General features: G+C 41.2%; 1 protein-coding gene across 10 annotated transcripts in view; it reads right to left on the bottom strand.

Moving 5' to 3' along the window:
* AKAP13 (A-kinase anchoring protein 13) overlaps positions 1–24598 on the bottom strand; it is a 185026-nt gene that overhangs the window by 100599 nt on the left and 59829 nt on the right. For all 10 annotated transcript variants that reach the window (XM_039358929.1, XM_039358925.1, XM_039358924.1 and 7 more), the window contains 4 exons: positions 19946–19989; positions 11626–11776; positions 4868–5164; positions 1579–1762 (listed from right to left, as the gene is read on the bottom strand). In XM_039358929.1, coding sequence (XP_039214863.1) covers positions 1579–1762; positions 4868–5164; positions 11626–11776; positions 19946–19978 — 665 coding nt within the window. In that variant the 5' untranslated portion in view covers positions 19979–19989. The remainder of the gene's footprint in view (positions 1–1578; positions 1763–4867; positions 5165–11625; positions 11777–19945; positions 19990–24598) is intronic.

Here is a 24598-nt window from a genome sequence, read left to right as displayed (position 1 = left end):
AGGGAAAGGGGAGAAGAATATAAGGAAAGCCCGGGAAAAAGAAACGGAAGTGAATCTTTGCCCTCCAAGCTAATTGGAAGATGTGAATCATGACCTCAAAATAGGGGAGGGGAAATGCCTGGAATGTTATGTGCAAAGGAAGGGAAATTCAGATCTTAGCATCTACCATGCTGTGCTGACACTCTGTAATAGGTTAAAAAAAATGCCTGAAAGTTCTTTGAAGTGTTTCGTTAATCAGACACATGACATCATGCTAAGATCTGAATTTCCCTTCTTTTGCACGTGACAGACACATGACAGCTGCATCCTAGCGAGAGCCGATTATTAACAATTAATAAACCATTTGGGTTGCACTCTAGAAATTGAGAAATGATATCCAGCTGAAAGTATCTATAATAGAGGTGGGAAGAGTATAGAGCAGGAGCTACCAACAAACCTTTAGGTGAACCTCTGCAGAAGCAATCAAATGTCAGTTTATAGATCTAATCTACAGAAGACAAAATATTTAGCTTCTGAGATGATGATGATGATGAATAACTTCTCAACTCCTTCTTTCATCATGTTTTATGACCTTCCAGTCTAGCCTACAGCCTTCCCAAGTGGTTCCCCCATTCAAATACTGACCAGAGCAAAATTATTCTCACAGCCAAGACAATATATTTCCTACTTTCACAATAGCATCTTTGGAAGAGAACCAATTTTGAAATGGATACATGAGATGCGACACAACACACAACAGCCTGTGCTGAGATGAATGCCCCACAGCAAAGAAATACACATACTGTGATGTCTCCACTGAGTATTTTCCATCCCACATCCAACATGAAATTCAAACATGAAATCTGAGAGATACATTTCCCATTCCTGTTACTACCTAACCAGGTTCTCCACCAATGGCAAGATCATCAGGATAGTATTTATAAACATCGTTCTAGATTTAAGATTCCTACATGCAGCATTTTATATAAAATCACGGTCTCTGGAATCTCTATTTCTAACTGTACCGTTGTTATCATAAACAAGGATACTCTTCTCCGAGAATGATCATAAAAGGCCATTATAGTCAAGGCCATGGTTTTCCCAGTTGCAATGTATGGCTGTGAAAGTTGGACCATAAGAAAGGCTGAGCGCCAAGAATTGAGACCTTTTGAACTACGGTGCTGGAGAAGACTTCTGCGAGTCCCCTGGACTGCAAGGCGATCAAACCACTCAGTCCAAGAGGAGATCAACCCTGATTGCTCTTTAGAAAGCCAGATCCTGAAGTTGAAACTCAAGTACTTTGGCTACCTAACGAGAAGGAAGGACTCACTGGAGCAGAGCCTAATGCTGGGAAAGATGGAGGGCAATAGAAGAATGGGACGACGGAGAATGAGGTGACTGGATGGAGTCACTGAAGCAGTAGGCGTGAACTTAAATGGACTCCAGAAGATGGTAGAGAACAGGAAGGCCTGGAGGAACGTTGTCCATGGGGTCGCGATGAGTCAGACACGACTTCACAACTAACAACAACATAAGAGGCAAGAGATAAATGCACAAAGCCAAAAGGCTGAACTTCTAATTGGTATCAATGGTCCTTACTTGTTCAGGATATGATGCAGTTTCTGGTAGCCCCTCTCCAAGGCTAAGCTCACCGGTGTGGCTCCTTCACTGTTTGGAACACTCACGGCGCTTCTGCCACCTGGTTGCTTCAACAGGAACCACGTCAGACGTAGCAAACCGAGTCTGGCTGCAAAATGCAACAACGTCTCCCGGGGAACATTTTCTGAGAAACCAAAGCAGAGAGGAGAAGAAGAAGGCTTCAGCCTCCAGGTTGATATTCAGATCACGTCTCGAAACTTTCCACCAGACACTCTCTCATTAAGAGCATGAGAGTTGACACATCAGCCAGGGTTCACAGTGAACTGTGAGAAGAGGCTGGACTTCCCCAGCTATGGGGACAACCGAGCTAAGACAACTGAATCAAACTCAGAGGGTACATGAATGATCAGACGGTGGCTTCTTATTTTCTTTCCATTGTCATTCTTCATTTCCATCATCCTTTACAGAAGCATAGCATCTATAGCAAGGTGATCTGTTCAATATCAAACAGTGCCCTCTGTCTGCCATTTACCTCCTTCTCAAAGCAATTAATTCTTCTTCTAACTTCATTCTGAAACTTCTTCTAACTTCATCATGAAACCTGGCTTTGCTAGTTGGGAGGAAGGGAGGGGAGCAGGTCACACAGCACAGGAAACCTTCAGTCACCCCAGCTGCTTCTGTGATTTCAGCCATTGTGACTCACCTGTGCTCATCTTGAAGCCGTAGGGACTAGAAGCTGCCTCTTGCCATCCTAAAAATTCAAAATTGAGCTGTCTGCAGAAGCTCAACATTCTAGATCACAGAAACCCTATTAACAGTAGTTTTTTTAAAAAACAAAATTAAAAAGAAAATATAAAGCATCGCATGTGACCGATTTGCAGCTAAAAACATTTTGTTGATTTGTTCTTGGAAGACAAGTCTATTCTCGTTAAATCCCGTTGGCCATTTTGAGCAGCATTTCGTCAAGAGTAATAAGTAACTTAGAAAGCATTTCTCATCCTTCCTTTTTAGTTTGTATTTATTTCATTCTCTCAATTCATTTGAGAGAGTTAACTTCTCTTCCCGGGCCTAAATCTGTCAACCCTATTTTAGGTATAAAAATGAAAAGCAGACAAAATTGGGGCAGAGAACTGGCAAGCTGAGTGACCACAGAGAGGAACAGCATAGGTCCCCTCCTATAACATTTCTAAATGGTATCAACATGTTTGTGCCTATATATGCTCAGTTGAAAAGCAATGTTGTTATTGCTTTGATTCACGTAACATTTATTCCTGCATAAACTTAAGCTGCCTTTCAGAGTTAAAAGAGCTGCAGGACCTTGCAGTGCTAAATATGTCTGGATTAAATTTTGGCAAGAAGGCGCTGTAGCCTCACCCCAGTATCAGCTAAGAAGGACATATTGCTCATAGTTGGCCTTAAAGCAATAATACAGATGTTTGGAGAAAGGGCTGAATAATTGATCGACTGACTGATTTAATTGCATTTATTTTTTTAAAAAAATACATTTTATTAATTTTTTTTACATATTCACCTTACTGTTTGGTAAACAGTGTGTTGTCTGGGTTTATATTTAAAAAACAATCAATAACAATTAGTTTCCATAATTCTATAGTCCACTAATAGCTTTGCTTGAGGTCTTCTTCCAATAATGTTCTCTTTTGCCAACCTTGAATTAATGCAATTCTTATTATTTGGATAAGTAACTATTAAATATAGGCATTTTTCTAATATTTCTGCAAGTCATAACCACATCAATATAAAGCTTCTTTTCTAAAGAGAAAAAGCTTAGAAAAGATTTATATGCCTCTCCAATCAACAATGGATCTTGACAGTGTCCACAATAATAATAATAAAAAGAACAGTAGCAAAAGAACCAGAGTGCATCTGAGTTGTGAGTTCTCCATCTCAGGAAGCTTTTAAGAAAAGATTGGACAGTCTTTTGTCTGAAATGATACAGGATGTCCTGCTTGAGTGGAGGTTGGGCTAGAACACCAAATTCTGATTGAAAGGGCGCGAGCGATCACAATGAGCACAATTTGGGAAGTGCAGCATAGCTTTGTGCCAGGCAGATCAGATTTTGCGAATGAGTGTGAGAAAGTTGTTGATAGTGTGTTTGGAATGTACTGCACAAATATGAAATTCCAAGTTGATGGTTGAATAGGATAAGAGTGGCATGTAGGCTAAGTAAACGATGCAGGAGAATAAATGGAATGCTTCAAGAATGGGAGTAAAGGGGGCAAGATAAGGATGGGTGATGTCACCCTGGTCGTTGAATGTATTTATGCATAATGCCACTTACCCCAAAAGTAAATAGCAAGGTTACTAATATCTGGAAAGGAAAAACAAATTATGGTCACACTGTGCAGCCAGCTGCCTATTGCAACCACAGAGAAACCAACTGGTCAAAGAATAACTAGCATAACGTGACCACAAAGAACACTTGATAAAGACACAGGGGGGTAGAGAGAGAGGAAAGAAGCTGAGGTTCAAATTCTTAATATCTAAAATTAGCCCCCAAGGCTGCATTCTCTATTTCATTTCAATAGTGGCCTTTTCTAGGTATCTCCATGGATATTTTAGTAGGAATGAGGAACCAAAGGCGCTTTTTCAAAAGGCAACTGGACTTTTTTTGTTTTTTCTTGATTCACTTCTCCTCCAAGAATTATAATATACATTAAATGATGATGATGATGATGATGATGATGACAATGATGGTGGTGGTGGTGGTGGTGGTGGTAGTCGGGCATGGAACTGAGGAAGCTTCTTGGATGAGAAATGAAACGTCTTCAAGGAAAAACAAAGGAAGTCCAGTTGCCTTTTGAAAAAGCATCTTTGGGACAACCATCACCTGGATGACAAAGAATCTCCACAGATGAATTTAATTTAATTCAACATTTTCATACCGAAAAGTTGGTGCTTTCTCTCTCGCTTTTTCTCTCTCTTTTTCAGGAAGGAACTGTCCCAATAGTCATTTTGGTTAACTCACAGGATAAAAATGCTACAAATAACCTCTACCAAAACAAAACTATAACAGAATCCTTTCACTGAGATTTGTTTATGTGGCGTGGCATTTTTCAATGCAAATTGCTTAGAAAGCTAATCTGGGCAGACAAATAGGGTCCTAATGGAATAAATCAGGTTTATGGAAAACAGATTCAACAGCCTGTACTTTGCAGGGAGAAATCAGTCTAGTCTGTTTAAAATATGACGTGGGGAACAGGCTCCTAAGCTTTGCTGATCACCGTAATAATCCAATCTGCAGCATGTAGAAAACATTACCAAACCTTACCATTGAGATTGGGGTCTGTTCCCAACACGTTCCACTCGGTCGGCAGTTTCAGGTGACGAAACGCCAAAGTTACTTTCTCATCCAGAAAATCTAAGTCCCCTGCAGGTGGCCTGGAGCGGTCCAGGAAACGTGTAAAGTTTAACGCTTGCTGGTTCCCGGCACACGATGCCAGGAACTGTGCCGCGTCGTAAGCTTCATCCTGGACAAACTGCAAGCTCTCCTCGGCCACCACCAGAAGTGGGTGGCCTTGCTTGGTGGCACAGAGAGACACCTTCACCGTCTCACAACAGTCATGGCCTGCAAAACAAAATTGACCTAAATCAGACATTTCCATTCTACTTTTCCCATGTCCTTCCATCTCCAGCTACAGCATCTTCATCAAGGGTGTGTGACTTTGATGACGTTCAGGGGTTGCTCAACCCTTTTGGAAGAAGCCACAGGAGGCCAAGTTCCAAACAAAGGGACAAGAATAAGGCTACGTTCATGTCATGTTCGTTAAACTACATCATTTAAATGTCGCTTCACAGAGGAATGGGCAGTGTTAAGGAAAAAACTGTTAATTACATAAATAAATACAGCCAATGCACAATTCTAATGGGAATTCTTAATAAAGTGAAATATTCATGCTGGCATAAATCATTTCCCAGAATTGATTTCAACTGGAATCAGCAATTCTAGGTTGACTTGGTAAAGACGCCTGGGTACCGCACAAGATATTTTAATTTTGATTTTTTTTTTCTACGCTTATACTCCCCCCCACCTTCTGTTCTTTTTTTTGGGAGGGAAGGGAGAATGAAATATAATCTCAAGCACAGGGTGTCTTTCTTTCAGAGCACTACAATCTAGCTACAATTGTTAGTTGTCAGTTGAGGACTACTTCCTTTTAGCTTTTTCCTAAGTAGGGATATAGATCATCAGAACATTCAACCCTGGTTGAACTATCAAAACCAGTCAAGATGAGAATGCCATCCTTTCAAACATTTTGGGCAAAAAGGCTGAAATATCTGGGTTGCACTGACGGTAGTCCCCACAGCAGACCAAGCCAAACAAGGATTATACAGAACATAGGAACTCAAATTCCCCTTCCTTCTGAAGGTTTCTTCTTTTCAAAACCGCCATTGTTTTATTGGTAGATCAATGCTTCACCTCTCCTCCTTTCTTGTACCCCATTGCAGTCATTGCCCTCCACACCCAAACTGGACATCTCATTCATTAATTACTGGAAAAGCTACTCTGCCAACTACTTTGGTCCCTTTTTGCATGAATCTACATTCCTCACCCTCTGCCTCCTTCCTCTCTATTTTTAATTACATCAATGAATTCAAATGACGTTTTCTTCTCCAGAAACAGACTTGAACAATTCACAGCTGCTTGCTGGATAGTGGCAGCTGGGGAAAAAAATCCTGGTACGGTAACATGGCAAAAAACCATTCATTCACTATTGAAGAGGAAAACTGAAGCAGGAATTGGAGCCCTTAAGCCAGTGTTTCTCAACCTTGACAATTTTAAGGCATGTGGATTTCAACTCCCAGAATTCCACAGCCAGCATTGCTGGTTGTGGAATTCTGGGAGTTGAAGTCCACATGCCTTAAAATTGTCAAGGTTGAGAAACACTGCCTTAAGCTCTCAGAACGAAGATGGCAACGTTCCCCATAATTGGGGTTTCATAAGCAAAGGGGTAGCTGGAATTAAGAATCCAAGTGGAAGGAGCAGAGAGGAACTATTTGTAGCTGCCCAACTTAATTCTGTTCAAAGATAAATGACTCCATGCTCATAAGACTAAGATAACATCCAAATAGGAAAAGGGTGACAAAGATATCGTCGCTGCCAACAACAACTCTTCAAGACAAAGCTTTTCTCTCTCTTCTTCAGCCAACCATCCCATTGATTCAGACAACCTGTGCAATTGCAACATGGAACACAAGCTTTGTTATATCATTGATATAGCTACCCATACCACAACCAACTCTGGTTGGCATTGCTGTTGTTAGTTGCGAAGTCGTGTCCGACCCATCGTGACCCCATGGACAATGTTCCTCTAGGCCTTCCTGTCCTCTACCATCTTCTGGAATCCATTTCAGCTCACACTTACAATCTGGGTCTTCATTTTACTGACCTCAGAAGGAGGGAAGGTTGAGTCAATCTTGAGCTAGTTAGGATTGAACTCTTGGCAGTAACCAAAAGGCCGAATTCTAAAATGCCAGACTTCCAGGGCTGAGAATAGTCACGCTAGGGATGAATTTTGGAAAATGCAATCCCCTCGCATCTGGAGAGCATCAGGGTGAGAAACGCCGGACAATAAAGGAAAGAGAAGGAGCCAGAAACCTGAGATCTGAAGAAACAAGTCACCTACAATGCTGGGCCAGGATGCTGAACTAACCAACATTCAAATGTTTCAGCTCTTAGAGATGAGACCAAGATGGCAAATAAGATTGAGTCAGATCAAACATCCAGCTGCAGAGAGCAATGTGTTGACTCTCTTTCAAGTTCTTTGGTGTTTTTCTTCCCTTGCCACTGACAAGCTCTCTCCTGCCCCACCCAGAATTAGATTTTGACTTTGTCAATTAATTCAAAAGCAAGAAAAACTATTCCTCAAAGTACATGGCAAAGATCTAAATTGCTTCAGGACTTCCAGCACCCATCCCATTAAACAAAGAAAGATCTGTGCTTTGCAGTGTCTGTTTCGTATTGCTTCCAAGGCTGAACGACAGAAATTAAATTGCTAAAAGAGGCAATTCAGTGTTATGGATTTGTAAAGGAAGAAGGCAGGAGAGTAACCAGATTAAACACACACACAAAAACACAATGCAGACATAAGCTGGAGCCTAAAAGATAGGCTTCATCTGCCACACTAGGAGATAAATCATATGGTCCTGGATCAATAAAAGAAACAGTATATAACAGAATTTTCAACTAATCTCATAAGTCAGTGGTTCTCAGCCTGTGGTTTGCAGACCCCTGGGGTGTGCAGTGTTGTGATTTAAATTTCGAGTTAAGTCTTGGTGGTCCGTGGCCACAAAAGGTATTTAAAGGGGGTCCGTGGTGAAGAAAAGGTTGAGGACCACTGTCATAAGTACGTACAGTCAAGGCCATGGTTTTCCCAGTTGCAATGTATGGCTGTGAAAGTTGAACCATAAGAAAGGCTGAGCGCCAAAGAATTGAAACCTTTGAACTATGGTGCTGGGGAAGATTCCTGCAAGTCCCCTGGACTGCAAGGCGATCAAACTGGTCAGTCCTAGAGGAGATCAACCCCGACTGCTCTTTAGAAGGCCAGATCCTGAAATTGAAACTCAAATACTTTGGCCACCTAATGAGAAGGAAGGACTCACTGGAGAAGGGTCTAATGCTGGGAAAGATGGAGGGCAATAGAAGAAGGGGACGACAGAGAATGAGATGGCTGGATGGAGTCACTGAAGCAGTAGGCAGGAGCTTAAATGGACTCCAGAAGATGGTAGAGGACAGGAAGGCCTGGAGGAAGTTTGTCCATGGGGTCGCGATGGGTCAGACACGACTTCACAACGAATAACAACAAGCAGTACATGGCTAAACAAAATATGACAGACAAGAGAAAATAAAAATCTACAATGCCTTGCACTACTTTTGCACTGAAATAACCAGTGAGAAATGCTAGCATCTCTTGGAGAGAAATCCAGCAATCAGACTTGATAGGAAAATAATATGGAAGCCATTCCATTTGTGCTGATGTTTGGCCTCCCATCCAGCTGCACGCCATTGAAATAGACTGCTTTTATCGCCCAGCTGCTTGGAGACACAACACTGTTGTGACTAAACAAGAAATATTGGCGGCTTCACTAGAGCATGACTTCACATCCTATCCAGCCATGTGTGGCATCCAGCCTACTCAAGATCAACTCTTCTGAGGACTCAAATCTCAGCTCAGACAGCAGAGTTTCAGAAACTATTTCAAGCTTCTCTAGGAACCCCAGTGTAGCATCACTTCTGTGGATGATCGAGGGTAACCATATTAATTGGACTTCTGAAAACATTACAATGTAATAAAGTGTGTCATCTATAGAGGAGTATACTGAAGTTTGCTGAAGAGCACAGGGCAGCTCTTATATACAGTATCAACCTTGTGAACTCTAAAGCTTCCGTTATGTATTCAAGATGGACAGTGATTAATATTTATATGCTACTTATATGTAAGGGTGTAGGTCTATCCATAGGTTGTATATAGTATGTTTTAAATGCGTGCTATGTGTACACTTTGAGAGTGAGCAACTAAATTATATTTTTTAATGTGTGCCGTTGTGCCCACAGGAAAAAACGACAATAAAGGTAATCTATTCTAATCTAATCTAATCTATTTTATTTAAATTCTGAAGATATTAGCAAGGGAAGCACTAACATTTGTTCATGAAGATTTAGCTTGGAAACTCTTTTCCATTTGAGTTGGCAATTAGATTACAGAAGAGAATATTTGTAGCTCAGGACTGAACTGTGGGGTCCTTGTTGCTCTCTGAGCTTGGTGGGCAAATAAGAGCTCATATAAATTTGACTCCTGGCAAGCAAGCTATTAATGAGGGAGGGAGGGAGGGAGGGAGGGAGGGAGGGAGGGAGGGAGGGAGGAAGGAAGGAAGGAAGGAAGGAAGGAAGGAAGGAAGGAAGGAAGGAAGGAAGGAAGGAAGGAAGGAAGGAAGGAAGGAAGGAAGGAAGGAAGGAAGTCAGTCACTATTGCAATTGCCTGGACTTCCATGGTCTCAGTAAAATTCCTTAGAAAAATTACTTAGTCTCCAAAATCATACAAGGATCTGAAAAGAGGATTGAGAATTATATTGACAGGGAGAGTACTTGGTATATTTCCTAAGGAAGTGTCTTATTAAGCCAAGGCCATATGACTATTACTTTCAAGCAACTTGTTTACTTATTTGATGCCTGCTACAAAGAGTATTTTATTAAAGGAGAAAAAAAACCCGACGATCTCTATAAGACACATAAAAAAGCTAATAGTTCTGGAGAATTATTTGAAATTAGCAAAACCCCTTAGGATGAATTTGCTCCTGATGTCTAACCTTAGCCTCTGGAGACTTAACTGAAGCCTGGGAGAACAGGGAGGCCATGGGCTACTGGAGACCTGATTAGACCATGAACGAAACGATATTTACACACAGCACTTGAGCAGCTTTTACATTTATGTTTCCATTGTAGATTTTTGGCATCATCCAATCAGTACCATTTCTCTGACAGACAGCAAAGGGCTTCATCTCCATTACTGTCCATCTCCCACTGGTTATTCATTCTGTAGCACTCAAAAAAGGCTGAGTCACTTTAATTGTTGTCACCGAAACTGCTTCAAGATCGAACGTCAGCCCTTCATGACACAAGTCAATTATCAGGTCAAGAGACCAAAGAAGGAAGGAAGCCAACAGAATGGGGGGGGAGGGGGGCAGTTCCTGACCCAATTGGGTCCTTCAAACTCTCAAGACTTGGCAAAGGTCAAAGGAGAGCACGAGGGTCAAAAGACATTTATTTCTTCTTGGGCTGTTGATTTTCCTAGGGCGTTCGCTTTAAAAAATGAGCTGTTTTTTTTCTCCCTTGTTAATTTGAAAAGTGTAGGGACATAAGAAAGTTTGTCTCATCATGAGTCAGTTCACTGGTCTATCAACATCTGCATTGTTTTCCCAGACTGGAAATGGCTCTTCATTGTTTGAAAAGAGTCTTTCCCAGTTCCATCAGGAGGTGGTGGGGTTGACCCCATGACACTCTGCAAAAATGACTGAATAAAATTTCCAGTGGACAATGGGTGGAGACGCCACTCCCTGCCTCTCCAATGAGTTGAAGCAGCAAAATTATCCAGAGCAAAGGAAATGACAACATCCAGCTCTTGGTAATGCAAACTTTGTGCAGAGCCTTCATTTCAGAAACATCTACCCAGCTCTTCTTGGTGTTTGCAAAACAAACCCTTACATTTATCCTTAATATGATCCATTGAAATGGACACATCAAATGCAAATGAAATAAATGCTAACAATTATGTTTCCTAAAGGCCTAGCAAAACATCAAGAATTGTCTGTTATTAGGAGTCAAAAGAGAATTAATAAGGCATGTTTCCAAAGCAGACAACACTCTGCAATGGGAAAAAGGAAGGGAGAGAGGGAGGGAGGGAGAGAGAGAGAGAGAGAAAGAAAGAAAGAAAGAAAGAAAGAAAGAAAGAAAGAAAGAAAGAAAGAAAGAAAGAAAGAAAGAAAGACAACTCTGTTTTACTAATCTGGATTTTGGATTAAAGGTTGTTGTGTGAACTCCATGCTATAGGAGCTCATGCAGTTAGGATGCTAAGTTGGAGGCTAGCAAGCTTGTGTTTGAGACCCGAGTGCTGCTGTGGGGTGGGGTTGAGCTCCCATCCTTCACTCCAGCTCCCGCTGGTGGCATGAAAGGAGCCCCAAACTGGGCGTCCCCGATGGTGATATCACAGGCTAATCCTTTCAAACTGGAATTGCCTCAGTGCTTCTGACATGAGTGCACAGCTCTCCCTGGTTTTCACTTCTACTTTCTACTCTCCCCTTTTTTCTGATAAAGAAGTCATTTGCTGGCAGTACTTGTCCTCTACTCACCTTTCTCCCCAAATTATAGCACAGGTCACTAGCAAACCACACTTGCTCATACAACGCCCTGGGCACAATGCTGCTCCTATGGGGAGAGTGCCAATTTTGCATTCACCTTCATTCAGATGCACACTTCACCCAATGCAGTAAGAGCCGCAGGAAGGGATGGATAGGTTTTATGCTGTCTATGCTTACCTGGAGCAATGGTTTCCAGTCTCCCTGAATCAAGCTTCCTAGTGCTGGTGTAGTGTTGAAGGGCTGATCCAGTGAAAACGAGATAAAAAATTACATCGTCGCTTTCAACGCGGTCATCTTCAGTTAGCAATATGGTGATGATGCAGTCACCCTGAAAGGGAAAGAGAAAGATAGGAACTTTTAATTTTAACCAAATTTTAACATCCATTTAGTAATAGGAGCTCTGGGTGCAATCCCAAAAAGATCTAGAGCCCTACTTGAACACCATTGGGCGTTGACAAAATTAACATCAGTCAATTGCAAAAGGCAGCTTTCATTAGTACAGCTTACATCCTGTGACGTCATCCTTCATGTCTTTAAACAAAGTCTTCTTTTCCCAGACCTTGAGATAGGTGGATAAAAACTCCAAATCCAGTCTAAACATATGGGTGACTGTGCAACCAACCATAATGTGTCACATAGCCTATGTTATTATGATAAATTGGATGAATTAAAAAGTTTGGTGCTAAAAGGGAAAAAAACTGCATGTAGGTCTTACTAAGAGTGGTTTACAAGAGCGAGGTAGGGAGAGAAAGAGAAGCATATTTGTCTTTGAAAGAGCAATTAAGGGACATCACTTTAGCCAGACCTTTATATGCTAATGGCTTCAGTTGGTTTTTATCTTTTTTATTCTTGAATTTATTGGATTTCATTTGGCCTTCTGAAACACAACTGAAAAATAATAGAAATTGTAATATTCCCTGCAGAGGCCAAACCCCGTTCCTTGTGCAAAAGATTATCTCTGTTCTTAATTGTTGCATAAAAGAGAGATATATTGAGAGAACTGTGCTAATAAACCACTTCCAAAATTTCAGAGCCTCTTCAGCCTTAAAAAGAGGCAGAAAAACAGAAGCTTCTTTCAGACAAGAGAGGAAACAAAACCAGAATAAAAAATTTTGACACCGTTTATTGATTACTGTTTTTCTCTGCAGATGATTGATTGATCCATGAGCCACAAATGCCACACATGGAGAAACAGTAATCGTCAAGGAGATCACTCACAAGAATAAGTGCATGAATTGGGATCAGCCACCCAAGCTCATAGATGAATTTCAACCATGATGCAAAAAAAAAAAAGTGAAAATCAGGAACAGAATCATTAGAAAATCATATGTCAGGGACAAGAAACCAGGAGCCTGGATAGAGTTCAGAACGCATTACGATTTTATTCTGCACTACCTGTATATAAAGATCAGATCTATTAATGGTCAAGGCCAGGGGTAGGCAATCTTGGCTCTTTTATGACTGTGGACTTCAACTCCCAGAATTCCTGAGCCAGCCAGCCAGCTCCTGGTCAAGGCAAATTGGCACCAGATAAAGATCAGTGGACTTTTAGGGAGGCTGGACAGGTCTCTTTTGCGGGTCATAGGGACTTCAGACTGATGATGCATTTGACCCCACCCTCAGGATCTCTACCTGATGTCATGGTTCCACAGATGAAACTCTTCAAAGAACTTCCAGGCATTGTTTACCTTAAAGAATCTTTATGGGAGTAGCATAGCATTGGCACTAACACAGTCAAGCCAAAAACTAGATTCTCCTCCCCTGAGCACATAGTATCAAAGCACAAGTCCCTCCTCCAATTAACAGTCATAAATCACATTCGCCAATTAGTTTGAAATGCAGGCTTTCCCTCCTGTTCTGCTATCCGGCCAATTCTTATCATCTCCTATTTCATACACTAGTACAAGATTGCTATTTCTAACTAACTCCCAGCACATTCCTCCCCCAGCATCATCTAATTCTAAGAATAAAGCATAAGAAAGGAAAAGGCTGCATCTTCATATGTTGTTAAAGCAAGAACATCCAATGTTAGCAGCGTTGACACCTGATCAATTTCTGCATCGTTCCCGTAAATGATTTTGCCAAACCCTCCCCAATTGGAAAGGCTAACAAAATATGCCTCGTTTCATTTTTTTTTTTTTTTTTTTTTACAAAATGACACAGGATTGAATCCAATCGACTTACAACAGTTCCTTTAGTGACCGTTCAAAGTCACAACGGCACAGAAAAAAGTGACTCATGACTGTTTTTCACGCGACCGTTGCAGCATCTCCATGGTCAAGTGATCAAAATGAAAAGGCTTGGCAACTGACTCGTACTTATGACAGTTGAAGCATCCCGGAGTCACGTGATCCCCTTTTGTGACCTTCGGACAAGCAAAGTCCATGGGGGAAGCCAGATTCACTTAACAACCGTTACTAGCTTAACAACTGCAGGGATTCACTTAACAACTGTGGCAAGAAGGGTGGTAAAATGGAGCAAAACTCACTTAACAAATGTCTTGCTGAGCAACATAAATTTGGGGCTCCATTGTGGTCGTAACCTGAGGCCTATCTGTATTTCCCACCCCCCAATCAGCCTGTTAGGAACATGGGCTCATCTATGAATCACTGTCCCAAGCATCCCGGTTTAAACAAATCTGGAATTTTTGCTGTCCAGGAAGAGTTTTCCCATTCGCAAGAGTAAGGTTGCCTTGAGCTCTGAAAGAGCCATTTAATTCAAGCGTGTTTACTTCTCCTGGTTTATTATTACCCAAATAATGTCATCTGTTAGAGATCACTACCGCACAAGGTGATTATTATAACCCCCTTCACTTAAAGCAGCTAACAAATGACTGGCTGGCCTTGCCAAGTCTCATTTGGAGGAAAAAGGCTCCCGAGATCAAAGCGAGTTTCTGGCCCAGACAAGCAAACAAAAGTATAAGTTAATTTTGTTCCTCGTTTGGACTGACTAACGTTGACTTGGCTTGGCGCCCCGCGGCCAATGAAAACAGATCGTTTTCCGCCATTCGACAGACGCTAAAAAACAGCCAGCTTTCCTTTCGAGTCACAAATCTTTCAGAAAAGGTGTGTCTGGAGAGGTGCGGAAGGATTTTTAAAAGGGGCTGGGGGCAGCGGGAAAATGGGGGTTTCAAGAGGGTTTCTGCTGGTTGGATAAGCAGGTTTTCATTTGATTCCTGTCCTCTAAATCTTTTTTTTAAATTATTTATTAAGTTTCTAAACTGCCCATCTCAACTAACTGACTCTCAACGGAATTCTGAACCTTTGATTAAAGGAAAAGCCTGTCAGGTGCAAAGCGTCAGGAGCCAAGATAGAATTCAAAAGCATGATGAGTTTATCTCATGCTATCTATACACAAGAATCTGATCTACTAACCGTCAAGGTGAATTGGCACCAGATAAGAGACAACAGACTTCAAAGGGGGGTGGGCTTAGGTCTCTTACAGGGGCGTAGAACAGGGGTCTTCAAACTTGGCAACTTTAAGACTTGTGGACTTCAACTCCCAGAATTCCTCAGCCAGCCAGGAATTTCACCCTGCCCTCTGGCTCAGCCTGGTCATCCCTTACAGTATTAGGGAATCAATATGGAACTGATGCCAAAACGTCTTTCTGGTATATAAAGGTCCATCCATCCAATTCACAGCCCATCAGTAATTAAGTTCTCTTTGGTAGAAAGGTCATCAGGACATGTCAAGGGAAGACACTGGGAGAAATGTTGGAACTCTATTGTTATAGGGTATAACAACAGAGTCCTTTACGCCAGGGGTCCCCAACACTAGGAGTTATATATAATTGGAAGTACCTTCTCCTGGATCAGAAGAAAGAGGAAAGTTTTCTTTCAATTCCATAACTCTTCAGAGAAAGCCAATTACCAGCAAGCACGTTTGTGAGGCACGGATAATGCAAGGATCGTGCAACTGGAAAATGTTGTTGTTTGACACATGTTGTACCACTTAAAGAGAAATGTCAGTCTATTTCCAATCTCCAACTAATTTAAGGAAATCTTACACGTCAACACAATGGCTTGGGCTGTTTTGTTTTAGACTGAAGGGCAAGCTTTTTCATTAGTATTACTAAATGTAGAATGTCAAACAGAAAACAAATAGTCAACACTTGCTCATAACACGTTCATTCTGCTTGATAGCGTTAGGTGATTAATATCAAACTGTGAAGTTACTGGGGACAGTTGGCAACCCTTCACCTCACAGCTGGTTATGAAACTGTATCACAGATACTCAAGGACAATTTTCCAAGAAGGTGTACACAAAAACCTCTCTGACACCTTTCATCAGGTACTTTGACAAGCAGGCAACGGCCAGAGGCAACATTTATTAAGAGCGTCCAACTTGGTAGGAAGAGTTTGCTGTATCTAAAATGGCCTGTTGTTTTTGATTCAAAAGAAGTGCAATGAAGTCACACAGAATGTGACTTACCTTCTTGAGCTTTTGATGAAGTAAACTAGCTAAAAGTATTTATTTATTTTTTTTGAGTGGGGAACTTATTCTAAAACACCAAAAAGAATAGCGGTGGTGGTGGTGGTGGTGGTGGGGAGAATCCACTGTCCTCTCATGGGGAAGCTTTGGGACTTTCAAAGTTTTCTAAACCAGTCTTTCTCAACCTTGGCAACTCGCAGATGTGTGGACTTCAACTCCCAGAATCCCTCAGCCAGCAAAGCCGGGGAAAACAGGGACAGAAGTGGGGGGGGAGGGGAATCATAATTAAAACCTGAAGGACAGGTTTAATAAAGGCCACTGGGTGGCACTCCATTGCTCTCATCCAAGGTTGAGAATGAGAAAAAAGAAAGGAGAGAAAAGCTGAAAAAGTTAAGCAGAGATGAAAACTGAACTGGGTCCCGAAATTCCCCTGAAAGAAACACGTAACAAGCTCAACAGTTCAATCCAGAGGTTTTCTAGCCTTGAGCAATGGAGCGGGTCAGCTTTCCATGCAGCAACCAAAAAAGAAGAAGAAGAAGAAGAAGAAGAAGAAGAAGAAGAAGAAGAAGAAGGAGGAGGAGGAGGAGGAGGAGGAGGAGGAGGAGGAGGAGGAGGAGAGGAGGAGGAGGAGGAGGAGGAGGAGGAGGAGGAGGAGGAGGAGGAGGAGGAGGAGGAAGAAGAGAAGAGAAGAGAAGAAGAAGAGGAGGAGGAGGAGGAGGAGGAAGAGAAGAAGAAGAAGAAGAAAGAAGAAGAAGAAGAAGAAGAAGAAGAAGAAGAAGAAGAAGAAGAAGAAGAAGAAGAAGAAGAAGAAGAACTGCTTCCATCCTGCGACGATACCTGTAATACCATCAAACATCCACATCTGCCTATCCCAGGTCCTGGGTAAGGACTCGATAGGTAGACAAAATGCCAAATACAGTCTGAACATCTGGCTGACTGTGCGATGATCGATAATAATAATAATAATAATAATGTTGGAAGGGGCCTTGGAGGTCATCTAGTTCAACCCCCTGCTCAGGCAGGAAACCCTACACCATTTCAGACAGATGGCTGTCCAGTCTCTTCTTTAAAACTTCCAGTATTGGAGCATCAACACCTTCTGGAAAGCTAATTGTAATTGCTGCGGTCAATTACAAGGATTCTAGATAAAGGAATCCTGGGATGTCAAAGCAAAACTGCCTCTCTTCTAGACATCACACAGGTCGGTAAGCTTTCACTCCACACACTGCAAACCAACGCAAAAACAGTTTCCGTTGTTCCCTGCAGCTTCATTTTGCAGTCAGGGGTTAGAGGGGTTAAAGAGATTATTATCAGAGGGGTTAAAGAGATTATTATCTTCGTTGAGTTAAAAGAAGATCCCATCAGCATCTCTGTATAAATTTTGAAAGCCAAACTATTTTAGCTTCAGTTAAAAATTCCTAAAGATCAATGACATGACAAGGTTCATGTTTCGTCTGATGCTACGTGCCTAATTATGGCTTATCAAATAAACTACAATGCCCTGGGCTGCTGCAATAGGCTAAGAAAAACAAAGGGGAAAAAAAATCACATTGTGGGTTAATATGATACGCCACTCAAACCAATGAAATTGCATTATTGATTTCTTCCGGAGCTATTTGGTTAGAACTGACCCCTCTTGGTATTTAAAGCTGGTGGTGAGATACCTGTGGTCTTCCAGCTTATAAATGCCCTTGCCAGTTCAGCTAATGGTGAGCAGGATTGGGGTTTGTTGATTGGTAGATCTAATTGTACATTACATAGAATAGGGGTCTTCAAACCTGGTCCTATTATGACTTGTGGACTTCAACTCCCAGAATTACTCAGCCAGGCACATTCTGGGAGTTGAAGTCCACAAGTCATAAAAGGGCCAGGTTTGAAGACCCCTGACATAGAACATAGAATCATATGACTGGAGGTCTTCTAGTCCAATTCCCCATCCAAACCAAATGGTTGTTCTATCTATTTTTCAAAATCTCCAGCAATGAAGCACCCACAACTCTAGCAAGCAAACTCTTCCATTGGTTAATTGTTCTCACTTTCAGGAAATTTCTCCTTATTTTTAGGTCAGATCTCTCTTTAACAAGCTTTGAGCCATTGTTTCTTGTCCTGCCCTTTGGTGCTTTGGAGAACAAGTCAACCCTCTCTTCTCTATGGCAGGCCCTCAAGCACTGGAAAACAGCTATTATGTCCCCCCTAATCCTTCTCTTTGATAGTCTAGACCAGTGGTTCTCAACCTTTCTAATGCCTTGACCCCATAATACAGTTCTCCATGTTGTGGTGACCCCCAACCACTTATACATCACCGGGTGCCAGAGGTGTGGCCAAAGAAAAGGGGGAAAAAATGGCGGACAGCCTTGTTTGGCGACCCCCGTGAAATGGTCATTCGACCCCAAATGGGGTCCCGACCCACAGGTTGAGAACCACTGGTCTAGACATACCTAGCTCCCTCAATCTCATTCTCCAAGATAAGAAAAGAATGATTCAAACCTGCAAGGCCCCTTTTTTTCCCCTCGTCCATTCACACAAATCCCTCTTGCCATTATCCCTGGACTTCCTGCATTGCCTCTTCTGCTTTCCAAATATTTTCATACAAAAAAGGATGACAGATGAGCAGCTAGATCTGCAATTTACCTATAGAATCACCTTCAGGCATTTGCTGAGGCAGTCCTAGCTGTAAAAATAGAGCCTTCCTTTGTCATCCAAGAAATATTTGCCTCCCACCTCTCCATTTGGTTATGTCTTGCCACAAGATAAATAAAGGATCAAAAGAAGCCTAGCTTATAAAGCATTCATTTTTATCGAATGAGATTAATAAAGGAAGGCCATGTCAAAAGAGAAGCAGTGCAGGTTCCTTTCTTCTACATTCCAATCAAATGTATTCCAATCAAAGACATCCAGATACTCAACCATTAAGTTTGACCTTTTCTGTGGAGATCTTAGTTTTTCTGTTGTTTGATTTATGTATTTATTTAAAAGATATACTGACCCATGACTCAGACGGATTATCGCTCTTGGGCAAAGTACATCAAGAATGCCACCCCATATTGCAAATAGAACCCATACATTGTCAACAACAACAACAAAAAAAAACTCATAAGACAACATATCAACAGCATATAACTGGAGTTCACCAATCATTTACTCGGTCTCTTAAAATGTAGGTCAACAAGGTTGGGGGGTCATCTGAATCATCTTTGTGGGATGGAGGTATGCACGCGAAAGAGACTTGTTCTAAAGCATGGGCAATGTAATGAAAAAAGGAAGGCTTCAGGTCCCATCAAATATCATTGCTTCAAGGAGGCAATCTGGAACATGCCCAGTTTGTGAGAAGACGTAGATGGGCAGAGATACTGTTTTTAGTGTTGTAAATCACCAGGAATCTGTAGTTAAATCAACAGGTTATAAATGTGATCGCTTAGAGATGAGGTTGTCAAAATTTCATGAGATTTGGGCCTTTTGGAAAGCAAGGGGGAAAATTGTAGAGGAATTTTAGCTCTGTCCTTGAGAAGGAAGTAGGGGAGGCAAAACAACTGATCAGAAAATAGAAAGCATGAAGTATGACAAAGGACTCAGAAGAACCCTTCTTTTGACTGGGTTGTCCTCCAAAAGGGCCAGGGAAGGTTGTGAACAGGTTTTCATGACTGTATTCATACCTCCCACAATAATCAAGTACTATTTCTGGAAACACTGTGGTGCCTATTTCTTGACCCAGCCTGCCTTGAAGGGCCAACAAACCCTTATTTTTTGGTGCCCAGAAGACAATTAAGATAGTGGCTGGAAAGGCAATAAAGTTAAAGGTCTACCTGCATCAGGGTATCTAGGAGCGCTCCAAAGAAAGAGGAGAGCAAGTTCCTGTTTGCAAAGAGAGCAGTTCACTATTTTGCTCACCTAGGTCCTGCTCACAAGCACTCAAGCTGCAATACAAATTTTGCCAATACCCTTACATCCATTACACCACAGGTTTTAATTATTAAAATTATCCAACCAAAAACATGTGATTCGGTGACTGATAAGCCATAACTCCCCAAATAGAAAATGTAAATTGAAAAAAAAAAAGTTTACTCACATACAATGGAGCTTGCTGTGGATTAAGTTTCATGACCCAGAACGCTAAGGGGAAAAATAAAAATTAAAAAAATTAGTCCAACAAATACAAAAGATTATTAATAATAATAAGAACAATTGATAGCTGATTAAAATACCCTAGTCTTCTCTTTGGCTTATAGTTCCAGCCATTGGGGCAAGGATTAAGGAGGCAATAGAGAGATTCCTTGATTAATTAAGACCAGAATTTTTATTGCTGAGCAAGACAATTGTGAGTCGTACAAGACGTTACAACTTTTTTTTGCCACCGTTGTTAAGCAAATCACCAGTTGTTTAGTGAATCGTGAAGTCTTCAAGCAAATCTGGGTTTCCCCATTCACTTGGCTTTTCGAAAGCCATCTGAAAAGTCGCAAATGGTGATCACATGACCCCAGGATACTGCAACCATCATAAACACATGCTGGCTATCAAGTGGTTGGACTTTGATTACGTGACCATGATGGCAATGCTGCAACACTCATAAGCAGGGGTCCTCAAACTTGGCCCTTTTATGACTTTTGGACTTCAACTCCAAGAATTCCTCCGCCAGGCACGCTGGCTGAGGAATTCTGGGAGTTGAAGTCCACAAGTCATAAAAGGGTCAAGTTGGAAGACCCCTGGTCTATATACTAATGCTTAGAGCAGGGGTTTTCAAACTTGGACCTTTTATGACTTGTGGACTTCAACTCCCAGAATTCCTCAGCCAGACATCGCAACAAATGTATTTGTCTGTTTGGTGGCAGAACGTTTACAAAACTTTTTTTTTTATAAAAGGAAAAGAAAAAAGAAAAAGAAAAGCAAATGAATCTTGATTGTTTATAAATGTTTCAAATGTAAATCTTGTTAATCAAAGGTAGAATTCTATCCAGGCAACAACAAAACAGTTGGAGGGGTGGGGGGAAGAAAGAGAAAAAAGATGGCTGTTACAGAATGTTAATGATGTAGGTTTGTATACATTATCCTCAAATCTCAAAACGTGAAGTATCTGGAGACACGTGCGCTCCGAGTTCCTCCGCGTTTGGCCAAGAGTACAAGGCCTACGCTCAACAAGACAACGTTAAGTACATTTTTAACAAATGTATTACACACTGTGCATAGCTCTCTCTCAAAACATACGGCCTTGCTGGCGGTCTGCTGAGTTCAGTGAAGCCCTCAAGATTTGTCAAACGCACAGACGCTTTAAGATCCAAAAAGCATAACCATACTTGGTGTTCTCTTTACCTTGATGGCTCCAAGCTCATGCAAGCCTGATTATTAACTGCCCTTTAAACATTTGCAAAAATCTGATAAAACGTCTCCTTGTATGGCCGTTGCAGAAGAGCGCCCTAACAATTGTTAGTGATACGGTTCTCATGTTTCTTCTTGCCAGATAAACTCTGCAGACAATTTGCCCGGGTACTTTTAACAAAACAAATTCTCCACTCTCCTCCCCCCCCAACCCCCAACCCACTTCCTCTGGTGGTAGCAGGGGGAGAGAGTAATAGCAGGAGGTGCATTTTTATAGCTAGAAACACAGCCACTACGGATGCAAAGATTGATCTAAAAAATCTAAAAAATAGATTCAAGCTGAAGCTTAAAATTGTTGATTTTCTAACTTACGATGGTTGGAGATGATGGGACTTGTGGTTTAATGTAACTCGGGGCGGGGGGAGTGGAATATTAGATTGGGCAAGTTAACAGTTAACAGAATAACAGAGTTGGAAGGAACCTTAGAGATCTTCTAGTCCAACCCTCTTAGATGGGTTAGGAGAAATCCCTGGGAAGCAGCTGTTATTGAAATACTACTGAACTAGAAGGACCAACATTGGAGAAGGGAGGAGGAGGAGAGAAGAACTTAAGTGTCCTAGGTTTATAATGGTTAGACTCTGGATTTAGTCTTTTGCAATATATTGAGCTTCCTATGTTCCAGGGACAATTGAAATCCACAGCCAAAAGGTTTGGCAAAGATCCCTGTGTTTATACCCAATGTGTATTTTTTTTTTACATTTTTATCCCACTGCTGGTCAGATCAAAGTCATTTAGGTCAATGTTCATTTTCCATCAGGAAAGACTACTCTTTTATATCCCTTATTTTTTCTTTATCTTTTCTCTAAAATGTGTCTTTTGAGTGTCAAGTATATGAAATCAGGACCATGTGATTGATTGATTGATTGATTGATTGATTCCTTCCTTCCTTCCTTCCTTCCTTCTTTCTTTTTACTGACTTTCACTTTTCTACCAGAGTCCTTCCTCCATTTTGTTCTTCTCATTAGGGCAGTTTTAATTTTTCAATTAAAATTTAAGACACCTGCCTTAATTTTTTTTAAAGACTACTACAAGGGCCCTTCCTTGATTCAATTAAGCTTTTCTTACATTTTGGAATTCTAGCATCAATTATTTTGGTTTTAAATCATTTCCATGGACTGCAGAGAGCTACAGACCTCTTGATCTTTTCTGTACATCTCTTTTTCATCAGCTTATTGGTCCACAATAAGAACTTCTAAGCATTCCTCTCTTTTGAAACTCAACAAAATCACCCTCAGTATTTTTCTCGGCTCATCATTTCCCGAGATGTATTTTACATCTAGGAGTAAATGTTGCCACCCATAATTATTTTATGGAGGAATTTTATGGTCTCCTTGATATAAAAGCAACACTTCTCCCAGTCCATTCTTCCTCCCTTGCTATAAATGACAGGATCTCATGGCTTCCCTCCTTTTCACCACTTTTAATTCTTTTCTTCTTCACAAGCTCTCTTATTCCCCCTTTAATAAGTAAAAAGGACTTCTGGCATTGGCTATATGCCAATTATATACCCTGTTCTTTTTCAAATGTCGGTATGAATCGTTTTTCATACCCTCCTTCTTCTCATTTTTTTTTTTTACTTAAACAACCAAACACTTCCCCAAGACAGTTCTTATTCCTTTAGCATTTGTTAAAATATCACGATTCTTCCAAATCAGCTGCTTTCCCCAAGGATTAGTTTAAAAGCTATTTTGCCTACCTTCTTGTTCTACTTTAGTTCAAATGACATCTGTCCACCTTGTCAAAAGTTAGGTTGTCCCAAGCAGACTCAATAGGAAACATGACAAGATGAACGAATTCTATTCTATGGTGGGGCTGCGTTAACAAAAAGTCTGAAAGTAAAAAATCTCCAGCCACTCATTTATCACGTGGTAAGTTAGGGAGGATCCTTTCTCAAAAAAATTTTTTTTTTCTGTTCCCATAATGCAGCTGTGGGCCATGCCGTTTTTCTTATCTGACCATTCCCTAGACAGCATTCCCTCCCACTCGTCCAAGGTTGTTCTGACACTCCATTACAGTCCCAAATCATTCCCAGGTGTTAACAAATTTAAAACCCGCCTTCTGGCACAACTGTCCTAGCCACACAGTGAGTTTCATTAAATCTAGCTGGCTCAGTGTGTAGAACAGGTAGCATTTCCGATCTCAACTTGCTATTTGGTATTTAGCTTCCAGGATTGGCCATTTAACTCAGAATAGAGCTTGTAGATCAGTGTTTCTCAACCTTGACAATTTTAAGGCATGTGGACTTCAACTCCCAGAATTCCACAGCCAGTGTTGCTGGCTGTGGAATTCTGGGAGTTGAAGTCCACATGCCTTAAAATTGTCAAGGTTGAGAAACATTGTTGTAGATCTAGTTCAACCCCTTGTTCAAGCAGGAGACCCTATACTATTTCAGACAAGTGGCTGTCCAGTCTCTTCTTAAAAACCTCCAGTGTTGGAACACTCACAACTTCTGGAGGCAGGCAATTCCACTGATTAATTATTCTCACTGTTAGGAAGTTTCTCCTTAATACTAGGTTGCTTCTCTCCTTGAGTAGTTTCCATCCATTGTTTCTCATGTCCTTCCCTCTGGTGCTTTGGAAAATACGTTGACCCCGTCTTCTTTGTGGCAGCCCCTACAATATTGGAATACTGCTATCATGTCACCCCAATCCTTCTTTTCTCTATACTAGCCATACCCAATTCTTGCAACCATTCTTCATATGATTTAGTCTCCAGGCCTTTAATCATCTTAGTTGCTCTTCTCTGAACTTTTTCCCAAGTGCAGAGAAATGCATTTCCCAACGATTCTTGGACAATCATGAACATAGGTTACCTGACGTCATCAGAATGCTGGGTGGTTACAAAATAAAACAATAAAACATAGACAATGGCAAAACATTGTCATTATCATTGTCATTACAGCATCTTTAAATTACAGAAGACAAGTGATTCCCTCCATAGGCGGGCTCTGCACTATGAAGGATTTATAGAGGATAATCAAAGCCTTGAACCGCACCTGGAAATTTACTGGTAACCACTGTAGCTTGTAGAGATGTTACATGGATCAAGCATGGTGTGCTATAACTGCCCAGGCAATTTATTTCTGTACCAGTTGCAGCATCTGAGTGATCTTCAAAGGCATCCCTTGTACAGTATATGCAACATCCCAAATACAAGGAAATCAAAGCACATCTGAAGCACTTCCTGCAAAATTGTGGTGTGAAGTCCTTCCTAATCAAATTTGTCACGTGCTCCAAGAACAGGAGCTGGAAGTCCTAAAAGACCTGGATGGTTCAAACACTCACAATCTCTCCATCTTGCCAGGGTTGACCTCAGCCTATTTCTCTCTGTTCAAACCTGTATAGCCCCA

Source organism: Crotalus tigris, unplaced genomic scaffold (assembly GCF_016545835.1).
Source record: "Crotalus tigris isolate CLP2741 ecotype Arizona unplaced genomic scaffold, ASM1654583v1 scf7180000019068.10715455, whole genome shotgun sequence".
NCBI classification, from domain to species: Eukaryota; Metazoa; Chordata; class Lepidosauria; order Squamata; family Viperidae; genus Crotalus; species Crotalus tigris.
This window is presented reverse-complemented; position numbering and strand designations above follow the sequence as displayed.